Source organism: Ursus maritimus, unplaced genomic scaffold, assembly GCF_017311325.1.
Source record: "Ursus maritimus isolate PB19 unplaced genomic scaffold, ASM1731132v1 scaffold_12, whole genome shotgun sequence".
NCBI lineage: Eukaryota > Metazoa > Chordata > Mammalia > Carnivora > Ursidae > Ursus > Ursus maritimus.
The window spans coordinates 3,654,659-3,670,528 of NW_024423564.1; the positions used below are offsets into that span (position 1 = coordinate 3,654,659).

At 37.7% G+C, this 15,870-nt stretch overlaps 1 protein-coding gene across 1 annotated transcript in view; it reads left to right on the forward strand.

Moving 5' to 3' along the window:
• RNF115 (ring finger protein 115) overlaps positions 1-15,870 on the forward strand; it is an 84,601-nt gene that overhangs the window by 36,118 nt on the left and 32,613 nt on the right. The window contains exon 4 of the mRNA XM_008707769.2: positions 5,585-5,796. Within this exon, the coding sequence (XP_008705991.2) occupies positions 5,585-5,796 (212 nt within the window). The remainder of the gene's footprint in view (positions 1-5,584; positions 5,797-15,870) is intronic.

The following is a 15,870-nucleotide window of genomic DNA, read 5'->3' on the forward strand; positions in this document are numbered from 1 at the left end:
TCAACCTTTAAAGTGTACAGTTCAGTGGTTTTAGTATATTCACAGTGTACTACCATCCCTACTAATTCTAAAACTTCTTTATCACCCCCAGAAGTAACCCTGCATCCATTAGTAGTCACTCTTTTTTTTTTTCTCCAGGGTTCCCCCAGCCCTAGGTAACCACTGGTCTATTTTCTCTGTGGATTTGCCTATTTGGGACATTTTATATAAATCATACATTATGTGACCTTTGTGACTGATTTCTTTCGCTTACCATATTGTTTTCAAGGTTCGTCCATGTTGTAACATGTATCAGTACTTTATTCTTTTTTTATGGCTACATAATGTTTCAGTTGTATGGACACAGTACTACACTTTATTCACTCATCAGTTGGTGGGCATTGGTTGTTTACACTATTTAGCTGTTATGAATGAGGAATATAAATTTTTGTGTGAATGTATGTTTTCTTAGATATATAACTGGGTATGAAATTGCTGGGTCCTGTGGTAACTGTTTAACTTTGGAGGTACAGACCATAATATTTTAAGAGATGCCGATGTGATCATGGTTAGCTAATAGCAAATTCTCCTAAATGGAAAGTATTGTCCATCCTACTTTTTATATTGAAATCTGTAAATATTTCAGCACAGGTATTTTCAGAAGCATTGTCTTTTTACCTCCGTTCAGAGTAACATTTCAGTTTTTCAAGTAAAACTTGTCAAATAAATGGTCTCTGAATCTTTTGGATGTTTCAACAAAACTTTATAATAGTGTTCTCTGGTTTAACTTATACGTAAGCCATGTCCTGAATACCCAGTTTTATAGATGAGCTGTTTTTTTTCTCTTATGCTTTTCTAAGTCTGCTCAGAGGTAGATGACCCGAAGCTGTTCTTTAGTGTTGATTTGGTATAAATTTGCATGGTGCACTTTTTATCTTTTGTTCTGTGGCCAGCATGCACTATTTGGGACAAATACATCGATTGTTATTATTTGTTTGCACTAATTTTCAGTTACTAAGCAAGTAGCAAAATGCCTCATGCTGGTGTTGCAGCTGCTTCTAATCTTGGGTTCCTTCAGAATTTTTACATGTATTAGATGTGATAACAAGTTGTATAATTATCGATGCAGATTATTGATATTGTGATCCTGGTACTTGGTTTTTCTTCTAGTCAAAATTTTCAAATACTTGGTTTTTATGTTAATTATAATGATTGCTTTGAGAGTTCTTTTCTGTGAGCAAACTTTGTGGAACTTTATTCGTATAGTAAGGGAATTGCCTATGGTTTATATAAGTGATTTGGATGATGGAAAACATGGAGGGGATAATACTTTTTCACTTATTAAAGGCAAGTACAGTTTTCGATATTTATATGTTTTATTTAGTTTGGAATTTGGGGTCAAGAAAAACTGTGGGTTGTAGACCACTTTTCAGACTAGAAGCCAGTGACCTTTACCAAAGCAGGGGCTGTCACTGGAAAGGGAAATAAGTCTGATGATATGAAGTACAAATAGCAATTAAAATGAGAAGGTGCTCTATTTCACTAGTATTCAGAGAAATCCTATTAATGTGTTCAGCGTGCATATTATTTCGTGTTCATCTGATTGGACGTCAGAAGTTTTTTAAAAGTTATTATTAAAAAACAGTGTTGGCAAGATAATGGGAGAATGTAAGCTCTCATACTCTGGTAGGAGTATAAATTGGTATAGCCCTTTGGAGGGTAGCTTGGTATTATTATCTAACAAAATTTTAAATGCTTATACCCAGTAATTCTATTTCTGTGCTACAGGATGTCCATATGAAAAAGAATGCTTCCTAGTATATTTTATGGGGCTAGGATAACCTGATAGCAAAACCAGACAAGGATAGTACACAAAAGGAAAATTAGAGGCCAATTCACTTGTGAACATAGATGCAGAAATTCACCGAAACCCCAGAAATAGAACACAGCAATGTATTATAAGCCAGTTTGTGTTTGTCCTAAGAATTCAAGGTTGGGGGTGCCTGGGTGGCTCAGTCGGTTAAGCATCTGTCTTCGGCTCAGGTCATGATCCCAGGGTCCTGGGATCGAGCCCTGCATTGGGCTACCTGCTCAATGGCGAGCCTGCTTCTCCCTCTCCCTCTGCCTGCCGCTCCCCCTACTTGTACTCTCTCTCTCTGTCACATAAGTAAAATCTTAGAAGAAGAATTCAAGGTTCGGTTAATATTGAAGGCTAGAAGGCAGCGATGACATTTTAAAGCGCTGAAAGAAAAAACTGCCAACCAAGAATTCAAAATCTGGCAAAAGTGGGGCGCCTGGGTGGCTCGGTTGTTTAAGCGTCTGCCTTTGTTTGGCTCAGGTTGTGATCTTGGGTTCCGAGATCCAGCCCCTTGATGGCTCTCCACTCAGTGGGGAATGGGGAGTCTACTTCTTCATCTCTCTCTGCCCTCCCCCCACCCCTCCGCTTGTGCACTCTTTCTCTCAAATAAAGTCTTTTAATTAGAAAAAACCAAACTCTGGCAAAGTATCTTTCAAGAATGAAGGAGAAATTAAGACATTCCCGATAAACAACATTTGAGGGATTTCATTGCTAATAGATCTTCCATACAAGAAATGCTGATGGGAGTCTTTCAGGCTCACTGAAGGCCCATTGAATTTACTTTCTGGAGTGGGGCCAAAGAATATGCATTTTAAATAAAGTCTCCTATTTATTCTTATACACCAGAAACAACAAAACAGAAACAAAAACCTTATGAGATATCATTTTCTATCTAGCAGATTGGTAAAAACTAAAAACAAAAACAGAAGCCCTGTGATATCTAGTGCTTGCCAGGATTTGTACAAACTCTTGGTGGATGTGTGAATTGATAGTTACTTTGCAAAAAAATTTGTCATTACCTAGTAAAATTGAAGATATATAGACCATATAAAGTTGTACAAACTGCTAAATGGAGAGACTTTGCTATCTCTGCAGCAGATGACACATGTATGAATGTTCTTGTAATAGCAAAAGCGTGAAAACTATCTAGATGTTTATTGACAGGAGAAAACATTTTAAAAAGTGTGGTATAAAATGTATGTGAAAATGAATGCACCAACATGTGCAGCCAAAACAGTAAGTGCTTTCATAAGGCACTTTCATAATTCATAAGTCACATTTTATTAGGGTTATATACATTTCTAGTAAAACTATAAAGAAAAGCAAGGGGATAATAAAAAATTACGGGTTGTGGTTACTGGAGGTTGGGGCAGGAAGGGACACACACAGGATTTCAGTGGCTTTAGTGATATGAACTAAAAGATGGTTACGTGGGTATATATTTTATTTTCTTATACCTCATTATGTTTTACATGTAACAAATACTAGATATCATAATAAAAATGTTAAGAGACTACATAAAATATGAAATATCCATGTTATGCTGCTGTTGAAAAGAATGATAGGACTTTGTGTGTTCTGAGTCAGTACAAGCCTCTTTTTCCTCCATGGCTTTTATCCCTAACATTTACAGTTTCCTTTGCTTTCCATTTGCAGGGAGCAATAGTATCTCTTCCCGAAATCCACTGGGGCGGAGGTTCTTTTTTTTTTTTTTTTTTTTGTTAAACATCTTATTCACTGCCGTATCTTAAATAGTTCCCAGAAAGTGATTGGGACAGAGTACGTGCTCAACAAGTATTTGTTGAATGAAAGAGTGTGTGTATGTGTGTGTGTGTATGTGTGTGTGCGTGTACACAAAGATATTTAAAGAACAGAATTCTACACACCACATTAACCTCTGAGTAGGAGAGTAGAGTTAGGGGTAGGGATTGGTCATGGCTGAATGAATGGAGACTATTGCACTTCACATTTTATATTCTGCGTTCACATTTTTGTAATATATTTATTGTGTATTTTAATTAAAGGGGGAGAAAACATCTTTGAAAATCAAGAAGCAAAATGTAAACTGGAAAGAAATGGCAAAAAATAACATTATTGACAAACCTAAACAAACTCCTTAACTTCAGGAATCAATTTGACAAGTTATTGGATGTTACCTTGAGACTAGAGTGGGGTCTGGTCACATCAGCTTTAACGTGCAGCTGGGCTGCTAACCCTTTCTCTGAATGTTTCTAGAGGAGACTGTTGTTAATATGGGTCTCTGGAAGAAATGATCAGTCTGGAGCAGAAGGTCTGTGAGGATTTTAAGACCTAAGTTCATGTGCTGAGCAGTTTTGTGTCCCTGCTATTACATATACGTTAAATAATATGTTTTTCTGATTGACTTCAAAATGAAAAGACCAGGATGTAACCGGGGTTATGTACTTGGTTGGATGGAGTGAAATAAGTAGTATTCTATGGAACTCGTAAAATATCTGGTGTACAGATAAAAAAAATTTAAATTATTTCAGTGGTGATTTGTTTTTTCCATTCACTCTTTGTTAAATAATTCCAAACACACCACCCCCTCTCCTCTCCCCACACCCCCAGCAACACCCTTTTAGTGATAAAATATGTACAACAGAATGGTCTTATCAAACATTCCTGTACTGCTTTGGCACAGCTTTGACAATGCCCCCTTCTGACACAGCTTCTAGATAATAGAAGTATTTTGTAGACCTCTGTATCCACTTTGTGGTAATGATGCTCTTTAAAAAGTGTGTAGGGGCGCCTGGATGGCTCAGTCGTTAAGCATCTGCCTTCGGCTCTGGGTGTGATCCCCATGTTCTGGGATCGAGCCCCGCATCAGGCTCCTCTGCTGGGAGCCTGCTTCTTCCTCTCCCACTCCCCCTGCCTGTGTTCCCTCTCTCACTGGCTGTCTCTCTCTGTCAAATAAATAAATAAAATCTGTAAAAAATAAATAAATAAATAAACAAATAAATAAATAAAATAAAATAAAAATAAAATAAAAAGTGTGTAAAAATAAAATAAAATAAAAAGTGTGTAAATACATCCATTTTATTTTATTTATTATTTTTTTATTTAATTTTTTTGAATATTTTATTTATTTGACAGAAACACAGTGAGAAAGGGAACACAAGCAGAGGGAGAGGGAGAAGCAGGCTTCCCACTGAGCAGGGAGCCCCACGCAGGGCTTGATACCAGGACCCTGAGATTGTGACCTGAGCCCAAGGCAGACGCTTAACGACTGAGCCACCCAGGCGCCCCCATCCATTTTATTTAAATCTTAGATTATTATATAGTAGAAATGTGGATGTTATTGGGGACAAAGCACAAAAATGCGACGATCTACGTGATTGTGCTTAGGACAGAAGTCCATGATCATGTCTGGCTCACATTTTTACTTCAGAAGGGGAAACTGGCCAGAGGCATGTGGATATGAGCTCAGTGTTAAGGAAAGGGTCCAGCTGTTGGCTTGTTTCTGTATGAGGGAAATTAATTTCTCAGTATGTAAGCTCCCCCCCCCTGCACACACATACCATACATGCACTTGAAAGACATCTATTTACTCCTCCATGAAATTAAGGAAACATACACTTCTTTAGTTTGGAGCTACTGAGTTTCAAAATGTTAAAAACTTTTCCAAAAAAATTTTTTCCCCTCTTTTTTCAGTATTTATTCTTACCAATTTTTCTTTCCTCTGATCTTGAAATCAGTAACGTGTTATTTATTTCTGGTTTTTACTAGCTCTGGGAGCATTTGGACCACACGATGTTTTTCCCAGATTTTAGACCATTTCTAAGTAGCAATCCACTGGACCAAGATAATAGAGCCAATGAGAGGGGTCACCAAACTCACACTGACTTCTGGGGACCAAGTCGGCCTCCACGGCTGCCAATGACTCGAAGATACAGATCAAGAGGAAGTACTCGTCCTGATAGATCCCCAGCTATTGAAGGGTGAGTTTTTTCTTTAAGTTCTCTTTAAGGGTAGTTTCAATGAAAGACTTACTGGCATAATCTAATCTTTATAAGATTCTCATACTTTGTACCTTTATGGACAAGATGGTGATATATAAACAGAATGAAGGTGAAGTTAAATTGAATGTGTCTTCTCAGCTGCTACCAGTTAACAAATGATGATAAACTAAAGAATGCTGAAACTAATGATATAGGTCTCTGGTTAATTTTATTAAGGTCTCAGACTAATATATAGGTGATACATTTGTTTATCAGAAGATACTGAAAGGGATATCCAATATATTGGCTGACATTAGGATTCAAAAAGACCTCGACAGATGGAGCAATGGACTTAATATGAAATTTAATAAAAAATAAATATAGTCTTGTGACTGTAAAAACATTCATGCAACAAATGTTTATTGAATGTCTTTTATGCTGGAACACTTCTGTTAGACATTGGGGTTACGGTGGTGAGCAAAACAGATGCTGGCCCTTGATCTCATAGAGCCCATATTGTAGGAATAATAAACATTAATTTTAAAAAACATTTGCCATATGCATAGGATTGTACTTCATGCTTTATCTGCTTATTTAATCCATATGAACTGGTAGGTGCTATTGCTATTCTTATTTTATATAAGAATAAACTAAGACTTAGAGAAATAAATTAACCTGGATCAGTGGTAGATCCAGGATTTACTTGAATCCAGGGATGTTTGAGTCTAATGCTGCATGGCAGCCACTAGGCACATGGGGTTATATCGATTTAAATTAATTAAAATTTAATAAAACTCAAAATTTTCTTCCGTCACAGTAGCCACATTTCAAGGGTTCAGTAGCCACAGATTGCTAGTAGTTACCATATTTTACAGCACAGATTATAGAACAAATATATCCATTATCTCAGAAAGTCCTATTGGACAGTGCTGTTCTAGAGCGTACACTTCCTCACGTACATACACCTTTTAGATTTTACTATTAATAGCTGACTATACTTGATCACATATCTATCCATCTGTTGTCCATTAGTTCATATTATATCTTACAGATTTCAAAGTTAGTTGTAGACGTTTCTTCTTAGGGCAATAATAGGATATAGGAAATCTGATTTAATGGGATTGTTAGGACAAAAGCCAAAAAATCTTAAGACCATTGTAATAACGTATGCTGCTGAGAGGCGAATCTGTGCCGTTTAAACTGCATGTAGATTACTTTCCTTTCTCTACCTGGTATGGACCTCATTGTTGAACTCAGCTACAGTTCATCTACAGTTTTACCTCTTGTGCACTTATTTTCTCCCACCCGCTAAACGGCCAGTTTTGGATCGGTGCTGTGGTCTGCTTTTTCCTTGCTTCTAAGGGATGGCTGAATACTGCTGGAGGAAAATCATTAATGTGCTCATTGGTGCCCCTGCAGCTGGCAAAGTGTATTTAATCTCCATTAGACTGTCAATGCTTTTGATTAGTCTTTTAATTTGCATTCCCCTCAGGAAATATTTTGAACTTCCGCCAAATTTCACTCCAAATTTCCTATCTGGTAGCTGATTCTTAGCAGCTAATTGGGGCCTCAGACATGAACTCCCAAAAACCCTGGGTCAGATTTTTCTACATTAATATTTATTTCTCCTTCCAGTCTCCTGAGATGAGGTATCCTTCCTTTGTTTTCAAAGTAACTCCATCAGCCCATGTTTCTGACTCATTCTTCACCTATTTCTTCTGAGATTTAGTTTCATCCGTTTTCATATCCCTGTTCCCTTTTTCCCCTTTGCTGCTCCCCCATCCCCCACACTTTAGCAGCATGGTTTTCAACTCTGGCTGTATATTAGTGTCACTGAGGATATTTTTAAAAATCCTGATACCTGTCCCTGTCCCCAAGGATTCTGATTCAAGTATTCTGGGTGAGATCTAAACACTGGTAATTTTTAAAAACTTCTGAGGTTATTCTGACTGTAGCCAGAGTTGAGAACCATTGCTTTAGTTACTGCCCAATCCTATTTCCTTCCTTTTCCAGTAAAATTTCCTGAGAGGAGTTTGCTTTTACTGTGTACTTTCTCATCTCTCATTATTCCTCTACTACTATGACCTGGTCCTCCTTTCATAAAATCTCTGTGTTGCAGGGGTTAAGTTTTGACAGTAAGTTTTCTCGATTTACCTCTTCTCTGACTTTTCCTTCTTATGGATACTTCCTAAATATTTGTTTTCCCAAGGTGTTTTCTTCATTCTGCTTTTCCTTAGTCTGCAACAGGGTTCTTAACTTTGGGACTTAGAGACATTTTTGGGCTAGATAATTCTTTATTGTGTAGAGGCCTCTCCTATACATGACAGGATGTTTAGCAACGTCCCTGGCTTCTGTCTACTACTACCTATAGTAAACCCCCCTTATCCTCCCAGTTATGACAAACAGAACTGTCTTCAGACATTGCCAAACGTCCCCTGAGGGAGCAAAATTATCCCTGGTTGAGGACCACCACTCTGTAAGTTCTCTTTGGCCATTCTTAGGTTATCTTAACAATTCTAATAATTACCTATGTACTTAAGACTCCCAGATCTGTATTTCTATTTTGACCTTTCCCCCTAATTTGAGACTTGAATATATATCCTCTGTTAGACATTTCCATCTGGATGTTCCATAGATACTCCAAACTTACCAAGAAGGAAGCTAAACTCTTTTTTTCTTCCAAACTAAATCCTTTTTCTTTATCTGATTTTGATTGGGGGTACCATTCTCTACCCAGTTCAGAAACTGAGGCATTAACATAAAATCTTTTCTTTGTCCCACTCAGCTCTCCAATATATACACATCCAGTTAGTTATTAATTTTTCCTGATTTTTCTAACTGTTTCTCAACTCCTATTTTGTCCTGCCTTTTCCCTTGTAGTTCATGTCCATATCTCCTTCAAAGCATTACCATTCTTAAATTTGCTCCTTTACCACTCTTGCAGGATTATCTACCTAAATTTTCAAATCTCTGTCACCTCTCTGTATAAAATGCATTGTCATAGGGTCCATTACTTCATATACAAGGTCCTGTATGTTTCTACACTCTGCAGCCTTGTTTCCTGTCACTTCCTGCTTTTCTTTTATTCTACCAGTATAAAAGTTATCATTCTGTACATACACCATGGTGTTTCTAGCTTGTTTACCTTTGCTTAATCTGTTTCCTTTGGCAGAAATACCTCTACTGCTTTCTTAACCCAGTTAATCCTTTGGTGAATTTAGGAAGCCTCCCGTGACCTCAGGACTGTATAGGCCCTTCTTTGTGCTCTCCCAAAGCATGTCATGCACTCCCCTACCATAGTTCTAACTGTACCAGTTGAAGTTATATTAATACTAGTAGCTAGCATTCATGTAGTGTACTGTGCCAGGCTTGACAACCATTTAGCCCATTTAATGTTCCCCAAAATACGTGAGTTAGGTACTACTGAGGAAAATTGAGATTCTGTCTTATTAGAGTGTATATTGGTTATCTGTTGTTGCATAACAAATTATACTAAAAGTTGGTGACTTGAAAGAGTAATAGTCACGTATTATCATTCACAGTTCTTTGAGTTAGGACTTCAGATAGGGTAGGAGATAGTTTCCCTCTGCTGTGTGATGGCAAGGACCACAGCTAGAATACATAAAACCTGAAGGCTGAAATCGTCTGTAGGCTTATATGTGTTCATGTCTGATGGTAGTGCTGGCTGGTGGCTGGGTGTTTAGTTCATGCTGTCAGGGAAAACCCACACATGACCTTCTTTAATTTTAAGTCAAGTCTAGTTTTTTTTTTTTTTTTTAAAGATGTCCACTAATTTGAATTTGTCTGATTGTTTCTTCATTCAGATTAAATATCTGAGCAACAGTACTAGATAAATGATGTATCCTTCTCAGTGTATCACAACAGAGGGGGCACATGTCAGCTTGTCCGGACCATCATGGGTAATGTTAAGTTTGACCATTTGGTTAAGGTCTTGTCTGCCAAATTTTTCTTATAAAGGTACACTTTCTCCTCTGTAATTAATAAATAATCTGTGGTGATACTTGGATATTGAATGAGTATCTGGTTCCCCAATAGTTTTTTACCTAATGATACTAACGTCTACTAATGATTCTTGCCTCAGTTTTTGCTATAATGGCTGTAAAATAATGATTTTTCTATTTTTATGATTCCTTCTACAGATACCAATCTTCTGTAAACGAGCTTTTTTTCTTCTCCTTGCCCTATCTTATCAATCCACTTATTTATTTTAGCACAGACTCGTGGATTTTATTTTAATCATTATTCATTTTGATGCTCATAATCCCAATTTGACCAGAGTAATTGGATCTAAGCATTTTAGGCAGTAACCCTTGTTCACAGCCCTTAAATTAATGAGAGTTGGGGTGTCAGAGTAAAGTGATCAGCTTGTGTTTCTCTGATTATTAGCTGATTATTTCTGGCCTACCGGACAAACACAGTTTCTGATGGGGGTCCTATAAAGGAAATAAAATTCTGTCAAGAAGATTTTTTTAGTTGCTAAATGGGAATGGGGAGAATTATTCTAATTTGTTCTTTCTGCTGTATGAATGCTTAAAAACACAGTATGAATACCTTTTGGCAGCCTCATATTTTGTCTGCAATCTGAGAAGAGAAGGTAACTAACGCTTAATCAAAGGCCTAGAATTTTTCAGGCACTAGGCTATATATACTCTTCTCACAGAGCCCTGGAGCTGGGCCATGAACAGCTAAAGTAGGCAGGGGTCAAATTTTAATATTTTTTGCCCAAAAATTCCTTGCCAGATTAATAAAATATCAATGTGAACACATTAGCTTGATTCAGTCCTCCTTGGTTGCTTTGCTTCTTTATACCATGGTCTACTCTGTTACTACATTGTCCGTTTAACTAATAGCAGAGTGGGAGAAAGATAAAACCTTCCTTTTCTCATATGTCCTTTACAGATAATCATATTATCTGAGTAACATATAACTTGACTTAATGATGGCTTAAATAAGATTTTTTTTTTCTTGGCGGTAGGATATTTCTATGTCTTAATCATGTTAGGGTTGAATCTCTGTGGTTCTCTTGGTTTTTCTCTCATGCTTACTACCTTAGAGCCTCAGGAAAGAACAAAGGGGAAAGGGATAGCACCAGCTTATTTGTCCCCCCCCCCCCTGTTTTTTTAAGGAAAGGAAAATCTTTTCTACTGCCCCCTCCCACCTCTATATTCCTTGCCAAGAAAATTCTACTCACTGGGCACTTTGTCACATGTTCCCCATCCCCAGCTGTAAAGAAAGCTGGGAGAGCATGGATTTAGCTTTTGAATCCTTTGTAGTAGGAGGTGGCAAGGGAGAAGGGTGTCGAGAACGGATTTGGGGTCAGACAGGCAGTGTCTGCTAATTAGATACTTTTTCTATTAGCTAATAACTAATAAAATAACACATTACTTCAGATTAATTGTGGCACAGGGTTAACATTTATTTTACATTAAATAATGTTTTAGTAGTCTTCTGAAGATTTTGATCTTATGTCATAAGATATGTTAACCATGGGCACCCCCCCCCCACACACACCTTTTTTGGGGGGGCTGTGAGTGTCATGAACTTAGTGATTTTTGGCTCTGAATCAGCGTTTTGTATATTTTAGTCATTTAACTTTTTTTTTTTTTAAAGATTTTATTTATTTGAGAGAGAGTGATAGCACGAGAGCAGGGTGAGGGGCAGAGGGAGAAGTCATTTAACTCTTGTTGATTTTTTCCCTTTCTGTCATTATTATTACAATTTAAAGGTTTTTTTAAAAAGACTTATTTATTTATTTTAGAAAGAGAGTGTGTGTACGGGGGTCGGGGGGCAGAGGGAGAGGGAGAGAGAAACCCGAGCAGACCATGCTGAGTTTTGGCCTAATGTGGGTCTCGATCTCACCACCCTGAGTTCGCGACCTGAGCCAAAACCAAGAGTCTGATGCTTAACTGACTGCGTCATCCAGGCGCCCCTATCATTTAAAGTTTTCACTAAATAAACCTGCCTATTTTTTTTTTTTTACCTTATTTGGACTACTGTGAAAAGAAGCTTCATGTTATTACTGTGTAAACATTATTGACTAAATATGTAGATGGAAAAACATTTGCCATTAGTAGAGAGTAACTATAAAAGTAAATACATTAAAAATGAAACAGCATTATCTTCTAAGGGGTTAATATCAAAGTACATAAAGAACTTATACAGCTGAACACCAAAAAACCCCAAATAATCTGATCAAATGGGCAGGGGATCTTGAATAGACATTTTTCCAAAAAAGACATATAGATGGCCAGCAAGCACATGCAAAGATGTTCAACATCAGTAACTGTCAGGGAAATGCAAATCAAAATCACAATGAGATGTCACTTCACACCTGTTAGAATAGCTGTTATCAAAAAGACAAAAAATAACTAGTGTTGGTGAGGATGTGGAGAAAAGGGAATGAGCCCTGTGCACTGTTGGTGGGAATGTAAATTAGTGTAGCTGGTATGGGAGACAGTATGGAGATTCCTCAAGAAAAATAGAACTACATATGATCCAGCAGGTTCATTTCTGGATATTAATCTGATAAAAATGAAAACACTAATTTGAAAAGATACATGCACATCCCCCATGTTTATTGCAGCATTATTTACAATAGCTAAGACATAGAAACAACCTGAGTGTCTATCAATAGATGACTGGATGAAGAAAACATAGTATAGATATATAATAGAATATTTTTCAACCATAAAAAAGAATGAAAGTTTGCCATTTGTAACAGTATGGATGGACCATGAGGGCAGTATAGTAAATGAAATAAGTCAGAAAAAAATATGATCTCACTTATATGTGGATTCTAAAAAATACCCCAAATCCCCAAACCAAGCTTATAGATACAGAGAACAGATTTGTGGTTGCCAGGGTGGGGTGGGGAAAGGGAGTGGGGCATGGGAGGTGAGCAGAATGGGTGAAGGAGGTGGGGGTCAGAAGGTACAAACTTCCATGGGGCGCCTCGGTGGCTCAGTTGTTAAGCGTCTGCCTTCGGCTCAGGGCGTGATTCCGGAGTCCTGGGATCGAGTCCCGCATCAGGCTCCTCTGCTGGGAGCCTACTTCTTCCTCTCCCGCTCCCCCTGCTTGTGTTCCCTCTCTTACTGGCTGTCTCTCTCTCTGTCAAATAAATAAAATCTTTTTTTAAAAAAAAAGGTACAAACTTCCAGTTATAAAATAAATAAGTTGGGGATATAATGTACAGCAGAGAGGCTATAGTTAATAATACTGTATTGCATATTTGGAAATTGCTAAGACAGTAGATTAAAAGTTCTTAAGAAAAATTCTAATTATGTATGGTAGTGTATATGAACTAGATTTATTGTGATCATTTTACAATACATACAAATAACAAATTTTTTTTTTTAAAGATTTTATTTATTTATTCGACAGAGATAGAGACAGCCCGCGAGAGAGGGAACACAAGCAGGGGGAGTGGGAGAGGAAGAAGCAGGCTCATAGTGGAAGAGCCTGATGTGGGGCTCGATCCCGTAACGCCGGAATCACGCCCTGAGCCGAAGGCAGACGCTTAACTGCTGTGCCACCCAGGCGCCCCACAAATAACAAATTTTTAAAAGTATTCTTTGTTAAAACTAATTGAAGATTGTTTCATGAATGTATTGCACATTATGAAAGTTGAAGTGCAGTAATGTCTGAAGACTATAAGTGATGGTCTCTCTTGTTTCTAATAAGATAAATACTTTTATCTTTGCTTATCTTATTAGGGAGTTATATGTCAATGTTTAAAGTGCTGTGTGGTATAATTGTAAAATAAACTCTTCAAAAAAAGAGGAGTGCAGAAACTAGCCTTGTATATTTGTTGGTGCATGTGCTAAAATCTATAGCTTTTTTGGTTTTTGTGGGGGGTTTTTTGCTTGTGTTTTTGGAGTTTGGCAAGGACAAACTTTTAAAATTGTATTCTGCTTGGCAGTTTCTAGAATGGGAGGAGAATACCCTAACCCTTTGTCATGATCATATGCAGAAAAATAATGAAAGTTGACTAGAGCCCACTTTTTTTTTTTTTAATTTAATCCAGCACTTCATTTATGCAGGTGCTGCTTCTGAAAGGAGAAAAGTTTAAAAGAATGTCACTATTTTTAGGAGAATTGAATAAATCTGTTACAAGAGGCTTCTCTTAAAAATGAAACAAATCCTGGTTAACCTGGTTAATAAAATTGTCTTGGTCTCTACGGTGCTCTTGAAATGCAAATGACATAAGAGTGTTATATTACTGACTTCTCATCTGCCACAAGCACCATTGCTATAGTGTTAAGATTTTCTAAAATGGTGACAAATGCTTGGGAGAATTGGTCATATTTATGGGTCGTATTATTCTGCCTGCTTAGCAGGTCTACCTGTTTCTTCCAAATGATTGTTACTCCTTTACAGTAGTTGTCATTATATGTCACCCAGTGTTTTGTTTTGTTTTGTTTTGTTTTTTTTAATGATTTTTTATTATATTATGTTAGTCACCATACAGTACATCCCCGGTTTCTGATGTAAGGCTCGATGATTCATTAGTTGCGTATAACACCCAGTGCACCATGCAATACGTGCCCTCCTTACTACCCATCACCGGTCTATCCCATTCCCCCACCCCTCTCCCCTCTGAGGCCCTCAGTTTGTTTCTCATAGTCCATAGTCTCTCATGATTCATTCCCCCTTCTGAGTACCCCCCCCTTTCTTTATCCCTTTCTTCCCCTACCGATCATCCTAGTTCTTATGTTCCATAGATGAGAGAGATCATATGATAGTTGTCTTTCTCTGCTTGACTTATTTCACTTAGCATTATCTCCTCCAGTGCCGTCCATGTTGCAGCAAATGTTGAGAACTTCGTTCTTTCTGATAGCTGAGTAATATTCCATTATATGGACAGGACTTCTTAATCCAGTCATCCTGGTGAAGGCATCTCGGCTCCTTCAACGATTTAGCTATTGTGGACATTCTATGAACATTGGAGTGCATATGGCCCTTTCTCTTTACTAAGTCTGTATCTTTGGGGTAAACGCAGTAGTGCAATGGCTGGATCATAGGAGTAGCTCAATTTTTGCTTTTAGAGTACCTCCACACTGTTTTTCCAAAGTGGCTGTACCAACTTGCACATTTCCCACCAACAATGTAGGAGGGATCCCCCTTTCTCCACATCCTCTCCAACAATTGTTGTTTCTTGCCTTGTCTATTTTGCCATTTCTAACTGGCGTGGGTGGTATCTCAGTGTGGTTTTGATTTGAATTTCCCTGATGGCTAATGATTTTGAACATTTTTTCATGTGTCTGTTAGCCATTTGTATGTCTTCATGGGAAAAGTGTCTGTTCATATCTTCTGCCCATTTTTTGATTTGTTTATTTGTTTCTTGTGTATTGAGTTTGAGAAGTTCTTTGTAGATCTTGGATACAGTCCCTTTATCTGTGTGTTTTTGCAATATATTCTCCCATTCCGTGGGCTGCCTCTTAGTTTTCTGACTGTTTCCTTGGCTGTGCAGAAGCTTTTAATCTTGATGAAGTCCCGTAAGTTCATTTATCCTTTTGTTTCTCTTGCCTTTGGGGATGTATCATGAAAAAGGTTGCTTTGGCCGATGTCATAGGGTTGCTTGCCTATAGTTCTCCTCTAGAATTTTTGATGGATTCCTGCCTCATCGAGGTCTTTCATCCATTTGGAGTTTATTTTTGTGTATGGTGTGAGATAGTGAGTCAGTTCATTCTTTTGCATGTAACGTCCAATTTTCCCAGCACCATTTATTGAGAGCTGTGTTTTCCCACCGGATGTTTTCCTGCTTTATCAAAAGATTAGTTGCCCAAAGAGCCGAGGGTCCATTTCTGGATTCTCTATTCTGGTTCATTGGTCCTGTGTGTCTTTTTGTGCCAAGTACCATGACTGTCTTTGTGATCACAGCTTTAGCAGTGACCTCGAAATCCGGCATTGTGATGCCCCCAGCTTTGTTTTTCCTTTTCAACAGTTTCCGCCCGGAGATTCGGGGCCTTTTCTGGTTCCATACAAATTTGAGGACTATTTGTTCCAGTTCTTTAAAAAAAATGATCTTCCAGTATTTTTGATAGGGATAGCATT